General features: G+C 32.3%; 3 protein-coding genes across 3 annotated transcripts; 1 reads left to right on the top strand and 2 right to left on the bottom strand.

Annotated features, from left to right (window-relative positions):
• Positions 1 to 12,660: 12,660 nt before the first annotated feature.
• LOC134700421 (toll-like receptor 4) lies at positions 12,661 to 15,262 on the bottom strand. Its single transcript, XM_063561816.1, has one exon. The coding sequence runs from the start codon at positions 15,260 to 15,262 to the stop codon at positions 12,716 to 12,718; it is 2,547 nt and encodes an 848-aa protein (XP_063417886.1). The 3' UTR covers positions 12,661 to 12,715.
• Positions 15,263 to 19,263: 4,001 nt separating this feature from the next.
• LOC134700420 (uncharacterized) lies at positions 19,264 to 20,796 on the bottom strand. Its single transcript, XM_063561815.1, has 2 exons — positions 20,671 to 20,796; positions 19,264 to 19,881 (listed from the first exon to the last, which is right to left on the bottom strand). The coding sequence occupies exons 1-2, from the start codon at positions 20,794 to 20,796 to the stop codon at positions 19,264 to 19,266; spliced, it is 744 nt and encodes a 247-aa protein (XP_063417885.1).
• Positions 20,797 to 23,260: 2,464 nt separating this feature from the next.
• Positions 23,261 to 24,304, top strand: LOC134700325 (uncharacterized). Its single transcript, XM_063561675.1, has 2 exons — positions 23,261 to 23,352; positions 23,881 to 24,304. Exons 1-2 carry the CDS (start codon positions 23,271 to 23,273, stop codon positions 24,144 to 24,146), a joined length of 348 nt encoding a protein of 115 aa, XP_063417745.1. The 5' UTR covers positions 23,261 to 23,270; the 3' UTR covers positions 24,147 to 24,304.
• The last annotated feature ends 2,416 nt before the right edge of the window (positions 24,305 to 26,720 follow it).

Below are 26,720 nucleotides of genomic sequence, written 5' to 3'. Positions count from 1 at the left end.
TACTAAATCCCTGGGATGTGTTTTAGTTGATTTTAGTCTCTGATGCATGATTTTTTATTATTCATTAGTTTTGGCTTTTCACTAGCTGTCAGTAACTGCGAGTACTCTCAAATCGTATTTTCCTGTTAATTCGACCTGTTGATACTGTTTATAATGCTTTTTTGTTATATTTTTTTATACGGATCTTGTCTGTACACCAGCTTTGATTAATTGTAATATCTTCAATTTTTCACTTATTCTTACTCCATTTGTATAAACTTCAAGATTATAATTATTTCTTTAAAAACGGTTTTTTTCTTAGGTGAATTTTGATTGGTTAAATATTTCTCAGTGATGTCCTGCCATGGCTGTGTTTGAATTTGTTTGTTAGCTTAAATTGTTGGTCATGAATGTTTGTCTCTAATATTTAATTAACTGTGCATTTGTATTCAGATATCGCAGATCAAATTTATTCGTTCATTGTGTAATCATACGTTTTTTGATTGAGTTAAGTCTGCCAATTGATATTTTATCGTGTGTTTTTCTATGTTGTGATGTTATGCTATTGTTTCGGAAAAAGGGAGAAGGTTTGGATCCATTAAAACGTTTAATCCCGCTGCAAATGTTTGCACCTGTCCTAAGTCAGGAATCTGATGTACAGTAGTTGTCGTTTGTTTATGTAATATATACGTGTTTCTCGTTTTGTTTATATAGATTAGACCGTTGGTTTTCCCGTTTGAATGGTTTTACACTAGTCATTTTGGGGCCCTTTATTGATTGTTGTTCGGTGTGAGCCAAGGCTTCGTGTTGAAGGCCGTACTTCAACCTATAATGGTTTACTTTTTAAATTGTTACTTGGATGGAGAGTTGTCTCATTGGCACTCACACCACCTCTTCCCATATCTATATAAAAGGAGACTGGTGTAATTCAATAGCAGCTTAACGTAAAAAGTAATAAAAAAAGACATCTATGGTCTCTACGGATTGAATACTAATCTTGTTCTTCGGACTATTATGAATAAGAATTGGACCGCGAATGGTAAACAGTCATTTATTTATTTCAGAAATGAGAATTTATTCAAGCGAATCCTGTAATTTGGTGTGATGAAAGGATAATAAATGAAACTTCTGTTGCAGGAGCTAACATTGCTTTGTGGGGCGAGCGATACAATTTAAAAACATGAAATTGTATATCAATTGAAGATTCAGAAAGTCTCTCCAATGAATGGCTTTGAATGGTTTCCAAAATTTTGCATTTAGCGAATTCAAAGAATGAATACTTATGGAGTGGTCTAAAAGGCAACATACAATGTATCAAATAGCGGAAAGCATTTTAATATAACACACGACATTTTATGGCGAGGTTCCCGACTTGGTACTGGCGCGTGAAGATGTACATATGGTTGGGTTGACATAGCTTTTGTTTTAAAATCTCGACCCAGAACAGGAAATGTGCTTCGCTTTTAAATAATATTATAATATGTAACGAAAAATGTACAAAAATGATGTACAAAACACAAGGGCTATCTCTTTTAAGAAGACAAATGATTGAAATCATCAATCAACAATGCTTTTATTTTGAACTTACGGATGTACGTAGGTGAGGTTTTGGAACTTGTGTCAAATGTTCGGACTCCTTGGTGTTCTTCCATACAATACAATGAAAAAATATTTTGCCCCATAACACCCATTTATTTTTTCATATAAGACTTATTAGCTCATGAAACATCATTTACCAAAATGTTAGAAGATGCTTGATTTCCTTTCTTTTGTTTTGAGACCCAAATATTACCAATGCAAATATATTAAGGTAAAAGTCAGAGCAAGGACGTATAACTAACATCAGTCGTATTTGGTGTTGTCAAGATCGAGGAAAAGATGGTGGGATTGTTGGTAGGGAAAGCTGAATATATTTGTGTTCTTCTGTTCTTCTGTGACACAGATATTTCATATCGGTCACCCAAGTCGTGATGTTTGCCGTTAAACATTCGAACTGGTTTCAAATTAATCTTTGTTTCCGTAGCTTTCTGGTAAGCAACACCTACATGTATGTCCAGGAAAAAGTCCTTCGACATACTTCGTGACATCAAAATTATGTTTTAGGAAAATAATCTGATTTTTATACATCTATCACAAGAACACAGATTTACCGTCGAACGGAGTTTTGAATAGCATATCCTTGAATTTTGGAAATACTATGGCTTTTCTACCTATAATATATTACCCTAGCTGTATTTGGCAAACCTTTTATGGCTTTTGGGTCCTCAAAATCATCAACTTCGTACTTTTTTGGCCATTTAAACACTTTTTGATTCGAGCGTCACTGGTGAGTCTTTTGTAGACGAAACGCGAGTCTGGCGCAAGTGCAAAATTTTAGTCCTGGTATCTATGATTAGTTTATTTAATGGAATAAACTCGGTCACTTTCTAAACAAAATGTACCAATAAAAAGCTGGGCTTTGTAATTACAACAATATCAAGGATAAGTCGGAACAATTATACTGTATAGTACCTACAAATCAGCTTGCACTGCCCTCATGTTTATTGATATGTTTTGTATTGTGTTTTATGCCTTTTTATGGGCATTATGTTTTCTGGTCTGTGCGTCCGTTCGTTCGTTCGTCGTACCTTTTGTTCGTCCGTCTGGCCCGTTTCAGGTTTAATTTTTGGTCGAGTTAGTTTTAAATGAAGTTGAAGTCCAACCAATGTTCCCTATAATTTAAATGACAAATTTGAGATCCCCCCCCCATTTTCACGGTCCACTGAACATAGAAAATGTTGGTGCAGATGGGGCATACGTAAACTGGGAATACATTCTTGTTTTTATTTATTTCTATGTAACATGTGTATCTGAATTTTGTTATTCTCATCACCGTTTGAAGACTTTAATTTATAGTAACTATATGAAAACTACTTTAATAAAAAAATAAATGAAATGCATTGTGCAATAAATATAATTTTCTTTAATAGAAAAAAAATAATTTGTACTTAAAACATAACCAACAGTAACAAAAGAAATTTCAATAAGAAAAGATAAAATACTCAGAAATTGTAATAAATAAGAATAAATACGTATAAAAGGAATGAGCAGTACCAATTAATCAGATAGCAACCTAACTACACAAAAACTAACATACGTTAATAGAGTTTGTTCCAAATTTCATTTCTCGTCACATTTTTTCATTTTTCGATTGTCTTCTTGATACATGTAGTTGTCTTCTGCTTTTCGCTTTCTGTCTTTTTCTTTAGGTACATCTTTGCTTTGATCTTCTCCAGGTTTTTGGTTATCGTCGTATTGCCATACGTCTTTTTCATGCGAGAAACAAAGATAACCTTATGTACTAAATATCACATTGCATTTTTTTCTCTACCGGATGGAAACGACATAACTCTCTATCCATTTTTTCACAAAATATAGTAACATACACGGCGTCGCTATCAGCAACAGGGTAAAATGGCGTATAACATTTCGACTTGATTTTAGTGTACCCCATTGTTTTTGCTGTCTCCCAAAATAACGTCTTTGTTTAATCCGAAATTGATTCCACTTCCAAGAATTTCAACCCCTCCTTCGACTCCTAGATTCGACGTAAATTTTCTATCTCCCTGGACCATTACATAAATATCTTCATTGTAATCATTGGCAACGATGACTTTAACAACCATAGCGATTTTTTTCTAAAACAAATAAATTCACATGTTGTTATTGTACAGAGTTGTTGTTTCTCACATTTTACAGATTTCTTACTATTATTATTACCATTATCATTCTTATTCTTATTATTATTGCATAGCAATATAATATTTCCCACAAAAAGTAACCAAAAGTTAGCGCGCCAATAAATTCCAATATTGCACTAGTGCAATAATTTTCAAAATTCATGACGTCATCGACGTAAAAATCTTAGTTTGAAACATTTGTTCTTTCAAATGTTATATTGCTATACAATAAAAGGGTTAGTGTATGCATTTTGGGGAATATTGTCCCTCGTAGAACATATATTGCACTCGCAAGCTTGTGCAATATAAAATTCTACTCGGGAGATATTTTTATTAGTAGTATTATGTAAACTTGTCATAAACAGACTAATGAGATTGTAATAGTAAATTCTCATTAGAAATGTGTTGGTAGTGTCACAGATTTATCAATTAAATATAAAATATTGAGAATAAAAAAGTAATGTTGTTATAATGTCATTTTAAAAGAAAACATTTTCTTACCTTTGTTTGAAATATAAACGATCCTGTTGTGTTTCAGTTCTTTATATACCAGACTGAGTTCCGGTTTCCTTACCTATACATTCAATATACTTACCAGTTTTTACATATTTAACCTTAAAACGTTTAAATATACCTGTTTCTTGTGAAATGAAATTTGAACAATTCTAATAATCATCATTTGATTTGAAATTTCCAGTTAAATCACAAATCGTAGGAGTGCATATACATTTTATCACTTTCAATTTTTTATGTTTTGTCAGAGTTTTATCTAATTTTATTTCTCCCGATTTGTTTCGTTTGGATGAGTATCACATCTGGTCCTTGGTTAATTTTTGAAACATGTAGATACATGTACAGAAAAACTTAATTACAATGAAAATTGAAATGGCCAAGTACCTGTCCATATGTCATGCTCTACATTGTCTTGAATCGAGACAAGCTTTCGATGGAGAAAAAAGGTACATTTAAGACCTCATAAATATTATTGTAAATTGACCCAAAATTTACAAATAAGATTGAATAATACCGTTACAAGTTTCTTCTCGATATCTTATGTTAAATTTTTTTTTATTGTTTATTCAAACGTGACCAATAACAACTGTTTTAGAATACTAAAAACGTTGATTGTAATCAGTTATCAGTTTGGTTTTTATTGTAAAAATAAGTCCCAAGACTTTATTGATATTTTATTGCCTTGCAAGACAATAATTCGACAGAATTTTGGATCCGTATGCATCCAACCTTTAACATTTTTCTTCGTCGTAAATTTTTAACGCATATGCTCTGTGTATTCAGTTACAAAATGTATTTAATAATGTCAACATCAAAGAAGAAAAAAAGGAGTACAAGGAAGACCAGAAAAACGATGATTGTACATATTGTATTTTTAATAATAATACTATTACGGCATGAAATTATACAGTTTTATAAAAATCTTCATAATTCTATTGCATGTATTATCGGTCTATCGATATCAGTTTTTATTTATCATAATATCGGGTCGCATGTTATAAGCAGTTTTCAATATTATCTCGATGTTTAATGGGGTCTAGTCCTAAAATACGAAAGCAATTCTGACACCATATCACGATTCCATGCCTGCTTCATTTTAACTAATTGAACTCCTTTATTTCTTTATAATCAATCTTAAAGAGTACAATATAAAAAAAATATTATGTCAATTCGGTGGAAATAAATATGACAGTTTAAAATTAACACCTGAAATGCATCATTCTACTGTTAATTGCTTCCAATTTATCAGTACTTTATTCGAATACAAAAAAGAAATTCGAAAGTTGTAAAAAGTATGATCATCGTTTTAGGAAATCACTTTTAAGTTATAATTCTCCCACTAAATGACACAAAGAGGGGTATCGAACCGGATATTTCACAAACTTTTAACGACAATTTGATATCATTAACTTTAGTACATCCGTTATTCAAATTAGAGCAATTTATTTGAATACAAATTTATTATTAAAAAAAAACCGAAGAAAACATGAAATATTTTTACTTCAATAATTTTCCAATGTGATTATTATATATTATGAAATTTGTTTTCTCAAAAAAAAAATTGATTGATTGTTGCATTGTTGGTACCAACTATTTTATGCATTGCCATGACGATTTTAAAAAAAGTTATCATATTGATACAAAACCAAATAAACAAACAATTATGATGATCTCATTTCCTATCACAAATAGTAAAAAGTTAAGTTTAATTAGTAACAATAAGAATTACCAGCTAAGTAAACTCATCATATACCAATGCCCGATCCTTGGACATACATGTAGCATTGCCAACCGAGTGATTTCTTTTGAGGGGTTTCTATCACACAAAAAACATACAATATTAATTAACATTCAATAAAAATTCGTATTCAAAATGACGATCCCAACAACTGATATATATATAAAAAAAAATATATAACAACTGTATATCCAAGCACAATTTCAGTTTAAAATCTCTCAATTTAATTTCAATAAAACTGTATAAAAGGTATACGTCATTTGACAGAAACCTTACGACACAAACAAGACATCAAGAGGTCAAGACAATATTTGAAATAATATAATAGGATTTAAAACTATATTTTAAATCTCTTATCCACAGTGCATGGTATTATAGTTGTCTTTGTTTTATCTTAAAAGAATTGCGGTATTAAGCTGCAACATACGTCACCAAACTCACAGAGACGTACTTCCTTTTGTCAACAACATTGGAAGAGAACAAACGAAGTTGAAAGGCTAATAATTATTTCATTTAATCTGTGTCCATCGATGTTTAATTTGTTAAAGAAATAACTTAACATTTAGTGAAATACATAAGAAAAGGGCTAAAATTTTGTAGAATTAACTTTAAAGCATCGTTATTTGTACAATTTAAGCGATCAACTCGAATTATATCATGCCATGAGACTCGGTTATTATTTCGCACAACGTCCACAGTTCCGTAGAATTGTTTCGTGTAGCAAACATTTTTTTTTTTTTTAATTATAATTGATTTATTTATACAGAGAAAACTTTGTCGGTCGCAATTTTATTACGCACATGCGATATTTTGTTTCCCGATTTATATAGTACTTGGCGTATGCATGAACTTTAAATCGATGACATATTTTCATGGTCTTAGTCATTTTTATTTGCCAGTAACATCAAGTCTGATATTTCATTGAAGAAACGTTAAATTTTAGACGTTTGCCTTTGTTATTTGTATATGAATATGGTAATCGTCTTTTACTGTTGACAGGTTTTAAATGCATGTTTCATCAGTGATAAGAGCTAATTTTTTTCATAAATGATAATGCAATTCACAAATGATTACTTGATTCATATGTGATAACGAGATTCATATGCGATAACTTGAATCATAAAATATTATTTGATTCCCTAGTGATTATTCAATTCATCAGTGAGTATGTGATTCATAAGTGATTACGCGATTCATGTGTGATTAAGTGATTCATAAGTGATTACTTGATTCATAGGTGAGTACTTGGTTCATATGTGGTTATTTAATTCATAAATTTAATCATTTGTTTTGGTCATTACAGTTAACGTCAAGTATTTGTTAAGTACACTGTTTCTGTTTAAACATTGCTCACAGCAACATCAAGTATTTGGTTTTATAATTTTGATATATTTGTTAATTCAATTTATCAGAAGCATAGTTTACAAATTTTACATGCGGTATACAAATAAATCGGTAAAATTTAATTTTCTAACGTTCAGGTTTTATTATAGTTCACAAGATGATTCGAAGATCTATTAGAAAGAGAGCTGCTCGTCCTCAGATATACAATAAAGCAGCGTCAGCAGCCAAAAAAAAACGTGACAGCATCTAGATCATTGTAGGTAGCCTTCAGCATTCGTCAGAATCCATAGCTAATGGTGCAGATAGGAATAGTTCATACTTGATAAACATGCCTGTCAGTGGTTTTGCAATGCCTGGAGTTGACACAACACTTATGTCAGCGGTGACAGTGCCCACAACAACGGCTTCTCCGGTATTCAGTACTCCTACTTCTGACAGGTAATACTCAGTTGATAACCCATCAAAACTTTATTTTACAATCTACCAAAGCAAGTGATGAATTGGGCATGCATATATCAATTGACAATAAAGAGAAAAAAGCTAATGGAAAATTTATTGATTTGGCATGTTTATTGTCAAATACAAATATTCAAAACAATTCCATTTAGCAAACTAATGCTTTGTGCAAGGTGAATAGGTGTTGTAACAAAAACAACAGCAGTAAAAAAATACAAATATTGATCAGTGGACTGTTGTATTCCTAGTTGTTATAATTGTATATTGTCTAGCGCATCCTGAAAAGTCCCAAGAGTTGTGGAAATATTGCACTAACAACATCAGAATAGCTGCTAAACGATGGGGTTTATATAGTATAGGGTTGAAACAATATGATGAACAGTTCAGATTAAAAATATCTCAGAACCCAACTGCATCATGGGTAGAAATAGATTTGGAGTTGTGAATAAGTTATATCAGGCAAAACAATAATGCCACAGAGTCAACAGTTCGAAGCCTAAACAAGTGTTATGCTTTCAATTAAGATGGTTTTGCACTATATTTCATTGAACGTACAGTCATTCGTACATTATGTTGTGCTGCTCATTCTTTGGTATCTTGTCCTCGATGGATATAATATCAAGGTAGAATGTTGGGTGACTCTGTATTAGAAATGATTTCAATTTTAGGTAGATTGGCTCTTATTGCAATTTAGGATATAAGCCATGCTTTTCGTTTGTAAATTATAAACCCTGCAGACTTTGATCTCCAGGGTATTATGTTTGACGGTAAATATAACATAGACAAATACATCACCATGGGCTTTGTCATTTTTTGTTCTTTGTTTGAAAAGTTTTCGACATTTTGACATTGAGTTGTGAGTTCAATTTAGACACGCGTGATCATTATCTGAATGATTTTATTTTTGCTGGAGATGCTTTAACTAATGATTGTCAGGTTTAATGTCTAAATTTCTGGAGGTGACTTCAAAAGTTGGTGTCCCAATTGCTAACAAAACTGGATTAGAATCATTTTGTAATTTTTGAAGTAACTTTGGCTTGATTTAAAAATGGCCTGCACCTATTCAGGATGCTATATTTTTATAACGCACTCGTTCAAAACTGCACTACGGTAAATTGTTATTTATCATGCACAGCTTCTTTCATAAATTGAATAGTTTGCTGTACCATACACAGTGTTTTGTTGTTCGAAAAATGGGTGAACGTTTGAGGCGTGCGAAATCTCAATTGGACTCGAGATTACAATTTACTAGATAACTTGAAGATAAGATTGTAGGTGAACATGCAAGTCTGTGCTCGTCACAGTTTGAAACAAAATTGTTCACTACATGGGTTATTCAGGGTAGGGGAGATAACGGTAGGCAGTATAGTTATCGCTGTCCATTCAGCTTTATTTAATAATGTTAAGGTGTGATAAGTGGATTCAGGTTTAGGCGACATACTCAAAAACTGACCAGTTAGGAACAGGAAAAGTGCTCACCATTTCAAGCCAATACAATGTGACAATTTTTCGAGTGATATCTCTGAATTCTTAATTCACGATTCGTCCGTCTGTATAAGGACCGTTGTTTTGTCACGATGATACTAAATCGTTGAATAGTTATAATTATTCTGCCGTCTTTTAAAAATCACTGGTTGTTTTAAAATATCTAAAAAATTAAAGTGTCTAATTACAAGTTACATTCCTTTAGAATAGGTATGACGACTGCTCTTTCGTTCGAAGGGTATTCAGATGATTATATCAAGGTGCTTGGTCGTGAACACATGACAGCAAGTGTTAACTACTGTTTAAGATTATGATCGTTGGATCTTCCACAGTAAAACATGCTTTTTGCACAGCAAGGAATAGACCTCGAGGGATGAAGGTATGTTCGAGCCGATTGGGAGCAACAGTGTGGTGGCAAGGAAGGAACGGGTTAATATTGTCTAACAATTGAAGGTCAAATTAACACAATGAATTGATATGAAGAACAGCCAGATGTTATAATAATTTCAAATGGGGATAATGACAGAGGAAAGATTCGGTTAGGCTATTTGCAATATCAATTAAAGCAGTTTCTGCTTGGGATTTGGGAAAAGTTACCCAAAGCCTTGGTGGTTTGGTGACAAATTTTACCGAGGATAACATAGCCCCCCCCCCAAAAAAAAAGAAAGGGTTTTAAGACAGTCTGTTGGCACATTTCGCTACGTTCGGATAGCATTGTAATATAATATTATTATCACAAAATCAATTAAAATGTTGCCTCTGATTTCTAGGGTTAATTTCAATTTAGTCAGTTTAAATCATTGGCCTCTGATTTCAAGGGTTAATGAATGTTCGTCCTATTCAATTCAGATGATTTGGTCTGCTATTTAACAACAGTCGGCAATCATCATATCTTATCTTTCAAAGTGCTAGAATATATTATTATCTTGACAATTTTCAGAAAAAAAATATTGTTGGTGTACTTAATATATTAAACTATGGCCAATTACTGCCAATAACCCTTATATCGTTTTGTCTTTCTGATCCATGATAATCGACTTTAAATTTTTCTTTTCGATTTTATCCAAACATTATAGAGCTACACACACATATTTTTTCTGCAGTTCACTATTATATTTATTTAGATTTGATATGTTTAAATGGCTTTTATATGCATCTGTGCTAGAGTGAACGAGCGAGTGATCATAATAATGTTTATTGTACCATGTCTAGAGAAGCGACCTAACTTACGTATCCTTTATTTATCCAACAAGGACAATTGTTTTATATTAGAGTTAGTGCGTGTTTAATTTAAGGTTATGAAAGTAAAAAATATAGAAATGGAAAAATGGCACAAACACTAAATATTTTAAAGTTTTAACACTAACACATAAAACACAAATCAATTTGAAGCTAAAAGACAAAGTAATGATATGCCTAAAGGGAAACAATTCAGATTTTGAATGTGATTTACGAACTGAAATATTTCGTCAACTTAATTAACCACTTGCATGAATATCAATGAGTGAGTTCTGTAAATAAGTGCAAACATGTCATGTAAATTGCACCAATATTTATGTAAAATTTAAATCAAAAACAACAACAATCTTTAAGACAATGCAAGTCCTTGGAGTGTTTTAAATCCAAGCTAAAAACTCATTTTTATCGCATTCCTTTTTCCTGTCTTAATTACGGGTTTTTACTGGTTTATGTAGTTTTGTATAAACTTTTAATGCATTTTATTTGTGATTTTTGCTTGTTTTGCATGTTTTTAACCTAGATTGCTAATTTTTTTTTTAATTTGTTGTTTTAGAATGGTTTTTTTTAATGGACCTTTTATATTATGGTAGGCATTTTATTTTATTGTTTATGTTAGTACTTGAATCTAACACAGTATATGTTTTATGTTTTTGTCTTTGATTTGTTTTTATTACCATGCTGAATTTACAGCGCCTTAGAGTAATTTTTATTTTTTATATAGGGCGCTCTATAAATTTGCATTATTATTATTTTTTAAACTGAAGCTCTGACCACCTGAAATGAAACCTTCAAATTCATCTCTGCTTCTTTGTTTCATAGACAAATAATGTTAATACGGAACGACCTTTAAAATTTGTTCCAAAATATTGCAATGTTCATTTTGTGAAGTGTTGTGTTATTTTTAATATTTTGTTAATAGCTCCTTTTATGGATAAATTAAGTACGACGTTAGAGAGTATTGTGAGCTCATAGTTCTTGAGGGTTTTGCCAAATACAGGTAGTGTAATTCTTTTCACCTAAGTAATCTCTATAGAGACAGCATTTCTCAAATGAGTCATCGTGTATTAAAGGTACATGTAGTATTTACATTATTTCGTCTTCCAAGATTAAAAAAATCCCTTTTAACAAAAGTCACGAGTCTGAAAGGGATATTTAATCAGCTTACCTGATTAAAATTTGGAGATGAAATTATTAATAAGTTGGTCAAAATAACATTTCCTTATTTTGCACGATAGTGAATAATGACGACATACAATTTGCAAACCTTATCTTATTTTCAGTTGTACATCTGACCCCAAAACTTCCTGTTTTAAAACAATGCTATTCTTAATGATGAAAATATTTGAAATGCGCTTGAAGGTCATAAGAAACTTCAAATTAAAAAAAAATATGCATATGTTTTTTTTATAACTAAATGGATAGTTTTCATTATACAACTTATGTACATATACTTTTTCCTGCGTAAAATTCTTTAATTTGTCCACATTTAGAAAAAGTTTACTTATTTTTCATTGCTTGCTTCCAGGAAGCAATTCGCCGACATACTTTCCGTATGCATAGTGACCCGAGCGTAACCCTCCTCGTAAAAATCCGGTGACCACAAAACGCATGGATCTGTCATTGAAATAAACAAATATCTAATTATACATGTTAAACACGTGCTCAATACCCATGCTTTTTTTGTGATTTGTTTACTATAAGGTGACAATCGTTAAAACTCGGCTTCAAAACACGGCATTTAATGAGCAGCCAAATCTGTTAAATCATAACAAACAGAGAGAAAAAAAAATTGACGATTATATGATATATTTGCGAAAATAATGATAAAATCGTGCACAGAGGACTAAGTTTATCATGTATACATGCATTGGTTCAAGAATTGGACAAACATTATTTTTCACCACTCACTCGTTTCATATGACTTGAAAAAAGAGGCGGCAGATACCAAAGATCATAAGTCGGTAACGATCTGAAAATGCCACGGAGGAAAACGAAATAAGACCAAAAGACAAACAACAGTCGACAAAACACAACATAAAAAACTAAAAACTTCTAGCAACACACACCCCACAAACATCCAAAAGGATCTCGTACGCTTATATCTTTAAGAAAATTTAATTCAAGATTGATGGTTTACAATGCATTTTTGACTATAAATCTTTACATAGCAATTAAACTCTGAATAGAAAATTAATTGTTATTAGTTTTGTTGATTATTCCTCTTTGAAGTTCCATTTAGTAGTTAATCAGACATTACTTTCTTCAAATTCTCCCAGAAGAGAGGGTCGCCATATTCATCATTCGGAAATTCTACGTACGATTGTGACTGTACGAGTTCCAATAAAACCAGAGGTAGAGCCTTTGAGGGAATTTGTTCCAGGAAAATTAAATATACAATGTTCTCTCCGTCTCGAGAGTAAATACTCTCCATCCGAGCCATGTTGAATTCAAACATGCACCAATATGAATTTAAAAAATGATTAGTGATTATGCAAATTGTCTTGCGACTTCTGTGTATTGCATCTGTAATGTTGGCAGCAATTTCATTTCCAACAAGAAAATCACGCTTATGAAGGCACACTCGAAGTTCTGCTCCTTCTTCAATGTTGGTTAGAAATGATTCATGTACAAAATGCTGATCTTCTTCGGCATAGGAAACAAAGGCGTCATAGTCGTATGAAAGATCTAGTAAATTTGGCCTTCTGTTGAATTTAAATTTTGTCATGAAATACAGGTATCTTAGCTTCCACCGATATCTGTATATAAGTCCACTTATTACAACGATGATAAACAGAACAACTAAAGACACAGTAGCCAATATCAAACCCAGATATGTGGAACATTCCTTTTCGAGCATTTTTAAAAGCGCGTTTCGGTGTTTGAGTGTAGTTTTTGTTTGGTTATTGAGCAGACAGGAATACGATTTTAAGTTTTTCAGACGAATCTTAGTTGACGCTATCCATTTGATAAAATTTATATTGTTGCATGTGCATTGGATTGGATTCCCACTAAGATCTAATGTAAGATTTCCGCTTTTCTCTGCCGCTTTGTCAAGTTCGACTGTTTCCTCAGGTTTGAGAAACATTATAGCATTGCTTGAAAGGTCTATAAAAGAGATATTTACCATATGCTCAATTTGGAAGTGTAATCTTTCAATCAAATTACTTGCTAAATGAATATTCCGTATATTGACCTGCGATGTAAAAAGTAATCGGGGCATGGCCGTAATTTTGTTTTCAGATAAATCAATGGTTTCTAAATGTACTAAATGATTAAATATTTTACCTCCTTTGTCTTTTGGCAAAATAAATCCTAATAGATTATTTTGAAGCTTTAGTGTCTTAATATTTGGAGACCCTGAGAAAAATACTGTAGAAATATTCGAACAAAAATTGTTTGATAAATCAAGGTAACTTAAGTGTTTTAGATTGACCAAGGGACCTTTCAATGAATAAAATATGTTAGAAGAAAAATCTACCTTTTCCAGTACATTCTTACTGAAATTAAGTTTTGGAATCTCAAATTGTAATTTACAACTGGTGTAATATAATTCTTTTAGATTTCTGGGGAGATTAATGGTTTTGAAGTAATCTAGCTTCAAAGGGGATATGTGCTTCGTAACTCCTGAGACTGGAGTTCCGTGATCTGATGAGACACATTTCTTAAAGTTTGTATCAATTTCCAATGAATTTTCTCCAGATACACACCAACCAGTGTCTTCCTCTCGAGGATCATGTGACCAGGCAAGAAATGAAGCATTTATTACCTTTGTAGAGAGTTTTTGTAATTCAAAAATGTACGATCCATAAGATAGCCAGTTTTCACCAATGGAAATTTTCTCTATAGTGTTTGGTAAATAGCTGATTGCTCCTATTTCAACCAGCTGAATTCGGTTACTATCAGCATAAATCTCTCTTATTTTGGTTTCATTAAGAGGCTTCATCTGATCTATCATTAGCATCTGATTCATGGAAAATGTTGGAACTATCTTCTGAAATTTGAAAACTCGTATGGATGTATTCGGTAAATCGTGTGTAACATTTTCAACACCCACAAATCCCAGTCTTGTGTTATAAGATATGTCCAAATACTGCAAATATTTCATTTGGGAAAATGTCCCTTTCATGATACTACCCAAGTCAATGTTGGACACATCTAAATAAAGCAATCTCGAAAGAGCACTAAATGTATGCTTGTTCAATGATTTTGGCTTACACGAGGAAGGACCAGATAAGTCTAAGTAAGCTAGGTTTTCAAGTGATGAAGATTGCTGGAAGAAGGTCATTCCGTTGATGAAGGTAGCATTCAAAATCTGCAGTGATCGAATTGAAGATATATCAGGAAATATTGTAAAAGAATTCCCTTTCAAGGATAGATGTCGTAATTTTGGAAGATATATAAAACATATTTTTGGTAATGTCACATTATTTTTTCCGAGCTTGTTGCTGTTTAAATTTAAGCGCAGTAAGTTTGACAGTCCTTTAAATGAACCAGATCTCAAATTTGTAAGACTATTATGCGATAAATCTAAAACTTCTAGAGCTCCATGTGATGAGAAGGTTCCATTTGGAATATCCTGTATTTGATTATTCGCTAGAATAAGCGTTTTTGTAGATTTTCTGAAGTTCGGAATTCTTGTCAGATTTTGTCCTGTGCAGTCAACTGTTAATTTTTTTATGCGGAAACTACATTTGGGTTTTTTGTTTATGGTGTTGATTTCGAAATCATCTTGATGACAAGTACAGAATAAAATAAATAAAGCATGTACTACGATGACAACTAGTTCCATTATGTCATTCTGAAAAAGGAGGTGAAAGCAAAGTTAAAATAGTCCGATCCTGCATAATTAATAAAGAGTACAAAAAAAAAAACCAAGAGGCTCTCAAGAGCCTGAATCGCTCACCTTAATTCTTTTGGTTAAATCTTTCATCAATGATTATTTTGGCTTTTCAATTTATTTAAATGTTTTTTGGATCGTCCTATTTTCTTCAAAAGCCAAAAAAAATAATCATTTTCTCCTATGTTCTATTTTAGCCATAGTAGCTATGTTTCTTGACATACAAGGAAATAAAATATAAAATTTATACTAAATACTCTGAAACTCATTTAGCCTAAGTTTGGCTGAAATTGATACAGCAGTTTCAAAGGAGAAGATTTTTTAAAGTAAGTCAACATGATGAACAAATTCCTTAAAGGGCAATAACTCCTTAAGGGGTCAATTGACAATTTTGGTCAAATTGACTTAATTGAAGATCTTACTTTGCTGAACATCATTGCTGTTTACAGTTTATTTCTATCTATAATTATATTCAAGATAATAAACAAAAACAGCAAAATTTCTCAATTCAGGGGCAGCAACCCAACAACAGATTGTCTGATTCATCTGAAAATTTCAGGGCAGATACATTGTAGATCTTGACCTGATAAACAGTATAACCCCAGGTCAGATTTGCTCTAAATGCTTTGGTTTTTGAGTTATAAGTCAAAAACTGCATTTGACCCCTATGTTCTATTTTTAGCAATGGCGACCATGTTTGTTGATAGATCAAAACTTCGGATACAATTTATAAATTAGATACCCTAAGGAACATTCAGTTAAAGTTTGAAAGTATTTGGCCCAGTAGTTTCAGAGGAGAAGATTCTTGAAATAGTTTACGAAGACAGACGACGGACGACAGACGACGGACGACGACGGACGCCAAGTGATGGCATAAGCTCACTTGTCCCTTTGGGACAGGTGAGCTAAAAAGTTCAGTAACGTATAAAAGCTGGTCTGCAATTGGGGGGGGGGGGGGGGGTCTTTATACCCACCGTAAAAGGGCTGTATAGCCAATCAAGGTCGTTAAAAACTTCCATTTCTTGGTTCTTTATAGTATTCTGCACTTATTGTCGATTATTTTATATTCTGTTATTTCTCATAAAAGTGAACAATTAATCTCTTACTTGCATGTGTAAAAGAGGGACGAAAGATACCAGAGGGACTGTCAATCTCATAAAATGTAAATAAAATAACAACGCCATGGCTAAAAATGAAAAAGACCAACAAATAGTATACATGACACAACATATAAAACTAAATTGCATAATAATATTCTGTAAAGGGAAATCGTTTCGATTATCGTGTATAAAATTTAAAAAAAAATACAACACTTACCTTATTTTATGTTAAACACGGTTATTTTAACCAAAAATATCACAAATGGGAAGGATAAGGAAACAATTTATCATATAGCCAATTATTGTTGAAAGTAAATATGAAATTCAAATAATAAATATTGTGTTATCTTCTTTCAGTTTTTGTTTCATAATTAAGATGTTAGTGACCTGTCTACTCGCATTGTTCTAATTCTTTAATACATCTCCTTTTAAGGAAGTTCAAGGTTAGTGTAAACGCCTAAATGGTGATCTTGAACATTTATAATTCCTTCCACTTTCACTTCATATATGTTATTAAATATTTGTTTTTAATATACATATTTGTACATTTCATTTCTTTGTAATCATGTACACTTATAAAGAAGCATTATATTAGAAACGGCTATCTTTGCAGACAACAACCAAAAGATATATTTCAGTTTCTTGTACTTTTCATACTTGCGTTATTCCTTCAAGTTTCAATCTTTTTCAAACATTGTTTTCTATTCAGTTATGTATACTTTGAACGAACATTTTTACATGATATTGTATCATACGATCATTACATTCCGGTGTACATACCGGGGACTGGAGAAAAGTTTTATCAAAGGCTTTTGATCTCCCAAAAGATGAAAATTGTCCAGAAAAAAATTACAAGGCATAAAAGGACTATCGTCCCCTAGATATGAGGGATTCAGATAGTTGGTTTTATCTAAGACCTTTAAATTGTCCAGTTACACTAATATGGTATTCAAAACAATGTGTCGAGGAAATACAAAATGGGAGTTATAATGTAAACAATAGCAGAGAAATGCAATTTTCAGGGCCGTAAAGTAATTAATTTTTCTCGTCAAACTTGTGGAACAACATTAATAAATAAATGGTTTGAAGACCCCTAACAGAAGTTGCTGATTTCGATGTAAAATCATGATACGTCACATCCAGTTATATACGAAAATAGGTCGAAAAAAATATTCCTTTGAATTTGACAGTTGTGGGTCATTATCCTACATTTTATTGCAGTAAAACAGATTTGTGTCATTAACATATGTCTTGGGTATTTCAAAGCATCATTAAAAGTGCAAATTTAACAAAGACTAATAGGAATATAATATTAATCAATGTTGGTTTTACACCTAGAGGGATAAAAAAAGTACCTTATTCATTGAATCTGTCAAAATACCTATATATTTGTAAGGTGAACATTAGAGCGTGTTTCTTGATAAAATGATAACTTAATAATAATAAAAAAAAAATTGAGATTCACACCTTCCCCTCAGGAATACTTAATTAAAAAAATAATTAACACAGATATTTTAACCCATTGATTGCGAGAAATTGGATTGTAAAATATTGATCAAATTGGTGCTTAATTGCTCCATCCGTAAATAATTCAAAACACTCGCTACATAGATATAAAAAATGTGGTATGAGTGCCAATCTCTCCATTCAAGTCCCAATATAAATTTCTCACTTGATATTGATTCTCTGGATATAAATTTCTTCATTTTTTTTAATATTATGTTATGTTGCGATTTTGTTCCCATTCGACGAAGATGGTTCTACACCCTTACATGTTACTGATAAGACATTATATGGACCTTTCCATGGTTTTTTTTCTCTTCAGATTTTGATTCTTTTCTTGAAGCTTTCCGAGAGTTGAACAAAAGGACCTGATATCCTTCCTTCATTGATTCGTCGTGCGTAGATTACCGTAGCCGTATTTGACACAACTTTTTGGAATTTTGGATCCTCAATGCTCTTCAACTTTGTATTTGTTTGGGATTATAAATATTTTTGATTTGAGCGTCACTGATGAGACTTATGTAGACGAAACGCGCGTCTGGCGTACTAAATCAAAATCCTGGTACCTTTGATAACTATTAACACCACTGGGCCGAAGGCACTGCTGGTGGACGTTTCATCCGTGAGGGTATCACCAGCCCAGTAGTCAACTCTTCGGTGTTGACATGAATATCAATAATGTGGTCATTTTTTTTAATTTCCTGTATACAAAACTTTTAAAACTTTTTGAAAAACTAAGGATTTTCGGATCAAGTATAGAATACGTGATTGTAGTACCATCGGACTTACATTTAAGTCAAATGAAGTGAATCGGTTCTTATACAAATTACATAATTGTAGTACCATCGGACTTATATTTAAGTCAAATGAAGTAAATCGGTTTTTATACAAGTTAAAATTATTTTCCAGGTTTATTATTTGAAGATTGTAGTTATGTTTAATCGCCATATTAAGTTGGGATCGACAGGTCGACAGGTCGATAGGTCGACAGCGACATGTCAACAATTAGCTTGATTGACAGTCCGACAAGTCGAAAATGTACCTATTTCTTTTTTTATAATTGTTAAAAGTTAAGGCAAACGGTTCTACAGATAAAAAAAAAACAAAAGCATCAACACATCCAATAACAGTATAAGCTATTTATAGTTTTTCATCTAATATATAAAAGAAGTGATTGTATTTTTTATTTGAGAGGAAAAATTAAATTTCAACAAAACAAAACTCGTCAATTACTTTTTCTTTAAGTTTACAGTGGCGTTTTTTAATCCATTTTAGTTCATCTTTTATTGGCCGTTTCATTTTTTTTTCATTAAAGATTGCAATGTCCTTTAAAAATTTATGGAAAACGTCTCAATTTGAAAACCCGTATCTGTATCTGTAGCAAAATTCATTTAATATGTCACCGATTCTTTCATGTCTCACTCCTTTCATTGATTTGATTTTCAGTTTTGCAAGCCCCCATATGCCTTCAATTTCATTTGTGCAGGTTCCATCTTGTGCTTTAAATTCTTTACTGTGGTTTACAGTTTTATGCACAAATCCTTCCTTTTCCAATGTGTTATACGCCGCCCAACAATCAGAGTTAATGTGTACTCCTTCGGCAACATTTTTCTGAATAATTGGTAACAAGGTCTTACGATCTCTTTTTTCCACTTTTTGCAAAATCACTTTCCTTGACCCCTTCTCCACCTTTCCAAAAACCCAGGTATCTTGTTTTCCTGTACCTCTGTGATATTTTCTCTTTTTTCCAAAGAGACTTTCATCGATTTCAATCAAATGTTCACTGTTTGATCCCAATAAGACTGGATCATTTGTTAACAATTCCTTACATACTATCCGGAACTGGTCAAACCATTCAATAACACTGACATGACTGATATCGGAAAGTTTTTCCACTTCGTAAATTTGAAGCTCTATTCCAAAGTAGTAAACTAGTTCCATCAGTTTTCGTATTGGCAGTTTGGACTTCTGAAAAAAAGAAGAACATGAAAGTGTGATATTTTTTAAAACTTTGCTGTGTATAACAATTCCCAAATAAAAACATAAGAAATACTGTTACATGAATATGCATTTACTTAATCTTTCCATACTGGTTAACACACTGAATAGCGATGATTACACTGACCATTATGTTTATATCACACAACAAAAACGCATAAACAGACTACATGAAAATTTTATTTTACAACCGGTATTCAAACCTGACATGCTACTGTTGTATTAGCCTATACATACTGTTAAATAGCGCCAAATAAACTTATTAGAATATTGCAATTAATATATAAACTCAAAAACTAAACGCCAATAAACGTATTTACACTTTTGGTATTTAGCTGTATCTTGCCTCCGAATGACCTTACATCACCTCCGAATAACCTTCTGACGTCAAGCAACAATCACTTTTTAGTTGTGACATCATATGTATTGAATTATGAAGTCAAAGTTTACGGGAACCTGTGTGATGTTATGTAATGGCGGACAAATTTGCATACAAGTGTAAATACGTCTATTCTAATGGATGGATTATGATAATCTATCTATTTTCGGTTTACTATATTTGGCAAACTATCCACAATGACCGGGTGATGCCCGTCCGTATCTTATGTCCCATACTCACTGTACATATAATCAGTTATGTTAACCACAACAAATCCCTCGGAAGATGATTTATTTTTTTATATCAACAACAGATGTAGATATGATTGGTTCAATATCCATTAACAATAATTAAATTTTGATAATAATCTTTTTATTTACCTCAAAAATACTACTCCTCCTTATGGAGCTTGTTAACAGGCATGCTGGGCATTTCCATTGTAAAGAATCTGAAATGTCTTTCTGTTTACACAAATTCATATCTGAAGCACAATGTGTGCAGGTCATTTATGTCTTTAATAATTCATTATCCATCATATAAGGTACTATTGATTCTTGGCTAGAGACTACAGCATACCAATTTATCCCCTTTGATGCTCGATCTCCATTTTCTTTTTCTATACTAATTTTTAACACAAACTACGTGCACACAAATCAGAAAACTGACTATAAAGGATTTCTCCCAAACAACTTTATGACGTTAAAAAACGGGAAAATATTCAACAGATTTTCGCGAAACTACGCTATCGCTGTTTTGCTTTGAGACTGCTGAAGATGGCTGCGGCTTTTAAAAAGTTCAGAAGCGAGGATATTTTATCCCTTTACAAATCCGCTTACAATACTAAAATTCCTTGGAAAGAAGTATTTGAAGAGGAAACAAAGAATTATTTTTCAATATTTGAAAAAGCTACAAATTGCTCCCGAAGCCTAGTTTTGTCCAGTGTTTTATCACTAACCTCTACTTTGTGTGGTTAAAATACGAAGGTGACAGTTGGAGACAACTCATATTCTACCGTGTTAAACCAGTATATCGTTGCAGTATGCGCACCCGGTGGAGGAAAAACCAATACATATTACAGTCATTGATCCCGTGGTGGAAAAAAAAAATAAAAACATGGAATTGCAATTCAAATGGAGGCTTACACGACAGCAGGTCTCCAGAAACACCAATTAAATAACCAAGGGTATGGTATCATCACGTGTGATGAAGGACACAGGTTTTTGTCATCTGTAAATGTAAAACAATCGAAGGGTGAAGGCGAGAGATCTCTTTTGTGTAAGATGTGGGGAGGAAAAGGAGACTCCAGCATCCTAGTAACAGGAACAAGAGGTTTTTCCAAAACATCAATGTCTTGCTGTCTATTTATTCAACCTCAACCATTACTTTCAGAGTTATGTCAACTTGGTGGAGATGATGGTTTAATGGATCGGTTTCTGTTTTGCGTTGCCAAACCAGTCTTTAATACCACGGCAATTACTAAAGCAAATGTACCACTATTACGAGACACCAAATTGCAAAGTTTTGATAATGTCATGAACAACATTTACGAGGAACACCTAGCAGGGAAGCACTACAAGTTGTCCGCAGATGCCGAGAGTGTGTTTGATGGTTTGATTGACTCATATTCGGACTACATGAATGCCAAATATGGATCTGACCACGGTAAGTAAACAGTATAGTCATGAAAAGAAAGTGAACTGGGATTAAATTTCCAATTTTAATGTCAAAATCTTTGTTCAAGATGGCAATATTATATTTATTACAATAGTCAAGAATAAAGTATTTTACATCTGCACCCCCCCCCCCTTTCTCCATCCCCACCTCCTCCAATGTACACAGAATTTTGAAAAAAAGTTGAAATGTATGAAACCACTGAAATTTAAGGAAGCGAACCCACTCTTTTACGTTATTTCTGCTCATTATCCCTACTTTTAATTATTGTATCCGCCCATTCACATTTTTAAAAAGGAGTCTTGATTAAGTCGCAGCATTCAATCACATAGGCAATGATATAATCCATTCGAGTTTTTTTATTGTTAATCAACCGGTTTTAAACTATTACACAAACATTTTCAATTCATACCAGAAATTTAATTTATTAATCGTTTCCATAACTATTGTGGCAGCTTATATTTGCTTATAACGTAATAAATGTGCATAACAATATAATCTTAAACACAAAACTTATTTTTATTTTTATATTTTTTCAACATTTATTTAAGTTTGCTCATTTAAATTTAAATGTTTAAACATAATTTACGTTATTCTTATCGTTGTATTTGCAGAGGAAGACAAAGACAATGAAACTCCTAATCTTAACATATCACAAGATGAAAGTGAAATGATGACAAGTAAAGACACCATTCATATTCTTTATCTTGCTGCCGTTCTGCATGTATTCCAACACAGTTTCAGTTGTGGATTGAATGATGGGTGCTACACACCGACACCATTAGAAATAACCAAATCTAGATTAAAACAAGCAATGGTCTTGTATAATTCATTATCTCAACAAAAATCACTGTTTGTTCAGGTTAGTCAAATCATCCTTAGTCTTAGTAATTACATATCAATGGTCTATGATCACACCTAGCATTTTGTGCATTAATATCAAATTGTAATATCAATTTGAATTTGATTATTTAATAAAACATTTCTTCAATTTAGATGACACGCAAATCTTAATACGGAACTGTACCAAAATTATATTAAATTCTTGATAACAAATTATTAAGCCAAACCAACGGCAAATTTAAAATCAAATAAATCTATTTGCGAAATAATTATCGCTATATTATAACAGCTCTTTTCAATTATTTTTTTTTGTATTAATTTTATGTAGAATACAAAACATCAAATAAAAAGCTTACATATTAAGTAAATTAAAACTTTCTTACAGGCTATTGCTTCATGTGATCGGGACACACCAGCTCTTCATCTAAAACCAGTGGCAACTTTAAGGGACAGAGTCGCCAAGGCCATGTGCAAATCGTGTGGACCATTTGTTACAATACGACAATTTCAAAATCGTCTAAAACGTTCACTTGCCGAGAACATCAAAAGTAAGTTTTCGTAATTATTAATAATTGTTTAAAATATTTTCCCTATTGTCAAACAAGTTGTTTCATTGGTAACACATACTGAATACACATCAGCTCCTTCCAATGACGCAAATATACTTAAATACAAGGTAAAATATGCATGTTCACAAGAGAACGCTCCAAAATGTATATTTGTTCATGGTATTATTTACGAAATGATGTACGTTTGATACAAAAACTCAATTATTAAACATCTATTAATGTATTTTTGCGTGGGTTAATGATTGTGGGTTGGGGTTGGTGTTTTTATAAATATCAACATGTGCGTCACTCAGTATGTCCTTATACTTTGAAAGCACAGATGTTCCTTAAAGACACAAAATTTATGCAATTATAGTACATCACCTAGTCATGAGCTTAAAAACAATAAAATAATCAATGGAACATGATTCTCATACTACATACAATAAATTTTACGCATGTCTTTGATCATAATTCTTCCAATATTTTTATATTACACATTTTAATTATACGCATTATACTTTTTAGTTGAACTTGAAATGTTGCAACAAAATGGATTCGGCACATTAAAGACAATCAAAACCCGCCATGGAAAGCGTAACTTTTTCTTCAAAATACCAGGCAATTGCATCGATATGGAAATTGGTGCACATTCTACAATCATCAAATCGGTGGGAATTAATATTGACACATATGAGTCAACATTCAACGACTTATCAACTCTTACTGATGAAGAAAAGAACTTTACTATTCAACATCATCCACATGCAGAGGGAATCGAAGGACTGTGGTGAATTTATTTGATGACCGAACACACGCATTTTGAAACTAATTGTAATCAATTTAGTATCATTTTTCAAGAAAACATAATTCTCATTATATTTGTTTCATATCTCATCTCAACTGAAAACTTTTATTCCTTTAATTGTGTTTTTTCAAACAATCAAAGCGTTCATGGGCTGATTTAAATAAGTGGTTATGGTACCTGTTGATACTGTTTATAATGCTTTTTTGTCATTTTTTATTTATATGGATCTTGGCTGTATACCAGCTTTGATTATTTGTAATATCTTCAATTTTTCACTTATTCTTACAACATTTGTATAAACTTCAAGATTATAAAAAACCGTTTTTTTTCTAAAGTGAACATTGATTGGTTAAATATTTCTCAGTGTGTTTGAATTTGTTTGATAGCTTTTTGGTCATGACTGTTTGTCTCTAATATTTAATTAACTGTGCATTTGTATTCAGATATCGCAGATCAAATTTATTCGTTCTTTGTGTAATCATACGTTTTTTGATTGAGTTAAGTCTGCTAATTGATATTTTATCGTATGTTTTTATATGTTGTGATGTTATGCTATTGTTTTAGAAAAAGGGAGAAGGTTTGGGCCCATTAAAACGTTTAATCCCGCTGCAAATGTTTGCACCTGTCCTAAGTCAGGAATCTGATGTACAGTAGTTGTCGTTTGTTTATGTAATATATACGTGTTTCTCGTTTCTCGTTTTGTTTATATAGATTAGACCGTTGGTTTTCCCGTTTGAATGGTTTTACACTAGTAATTTTGGGGCCCTTTATAGCTTGTTGTTCGGTGTGAGCCAAGGCTCCGTGTTGAAGGCCGTACTTTAACCTATAATGGTTTAATTTTTAAATTGTTATTTGGATGGAGAGTTGTCTCATTGGCACTCACACCACATCTTCCTATATCTATGGATGAAATAACATTAAACATTTTCATTAGATAAATACATGTACAATTATAATTTTGAGTCTTTACAACGAATACAGAGTTCTGTGAATAAAGTAATAAAATTTATCATGCGAAAGCACATATAATTCAGTGGTTTTAATTTAGTTTAATAGAAAAGTGAAAAGCAATGGTGACTGTTTAAAAAAGAAACTAACACCCAACAAGCAGTAACACAATACGATACAGTTCAATTGCTGAATTGTCGACTTGCTGACTATTTTTATTGAGTACTCAACTTCCCCCTACACAACATCCTGACTTAATGACAAATAATCTATGGATAGCATGAAACATCTGCTGACCTGTCGTCCTACTGACCTGTCGACTTGCTGACATGTCGACCCGTCGACCTGCCGACCTGCTGACCTGTAAACTTGCTGACTATTAAATTGAGTATCCAACCTCGTGCTAGTCCCAACTCATTGACATATTAACAGCTGTTATGTTAACCCCCAAAAACACCGACCCACAAGAACATATTTAATGTTTCAGCGAATGAATATTTCGATTATTGCCGGAACTACTTAAAAGTATTCTATACTTGGGCCGGATTTTCTTAGTCCAGGCATATTTGCCTTATTTGGCACACAACTTTTTGGAATTTTGAATCCTCGATGCTCTTCAACTTTGTACTTGTTTGGGTTTATAAATATTTTTGATTTGAGTGTCACTGATGAGTCTTATGTAGACGAAATGCGCGTCTGCCGTACTTAATTAAAATCCTGGTACCTTTAATAACTATTGCCCTTACGCTTCGCGTATTGCACTTTTTGCGATTCTTGATTTTCCTTAACATCTTTCTGAAACGGTTTTGTTGGTAGATATTTATTCTTAGATCCATATAAACTTTTGACTGCCGAATTGATTTCGTCGGATGTTAAGTCTTTAAAACTCATCTCGGATTTTGACATCACAGAAGGTCTTCCAAACATTACATTAAACGGGGAATTTTTGGTTGTTTGTGTTTCATAGTTCTATAGGAAAATAAAATGTCTTTGTTATTTGTGTCTCAATCATGAGATTCAGAGCAAACCTTAACATGTTTAAGTATCATTTGCTGGATTGTCTTGTTGGACCTTTCAAGAAGGCCATTTGTTTGTGGATGGTATGCGGAGGAAATTCTATGAGCTGCTTTAGGTTTTTTTTTAACAATATTTCAACTACCTTGTTCACAAATTCCCTCCCCTGGTCGCTGCTGTAAACTGCAGGGAATAAATTTATTTGGTATTGGTATTGCTTCTGGCCATTTTCAAAATGATCGACAACTATTAGCATATATATATATGTTTCTTTTTGATGAAACTGGCATTTTTACTAAATCTATTCCTATGTGATACCAAGGCGATAAAGCTGGTATCGGATGAAACTCATCGTAGTTTTTTTTTAAGGTATTCATCATGCTGACATTTTTACACGATCTAATAAACTCCCTTATATAATTGTGCGTTCCATTCCAGTAATAACAATTTCGGAAATGGCCTTGGTATGCTTTTCCAACACCCAAAGGACCTTTGTAGTCATGAAAAATGTCTAGTATGCTGTAAATGTCCTCTCTCCCAAACAACACTTCCTGTAACTCATTTTGATGATTTCGCCAGTTTAACTTATTATTTTTAA

This window comes from Mytilus trossulus, unplaced genomic scaffold (genome assembly GCF_036588685.1).
Source record: "Mytilus trossulus isolate FHL-02 unplaced genomic scaffold, PNRI_Mtr1.1.1.hap1 h1tg000138l__unscaffolded, whole genome shotgun sequence".
Classification (NCBI taxonomy): Eukaryota; Metazoa; Mollusca; class Bivalvia; order Mytilida; family Mytilidae; genus Mytilus; species Mytilus trossulus.
The sequence above is the reverse complement of the archived record's forward strand: the minus strand, read 5'-3'. Positions and strand labels throughout refer to the sequence as shown.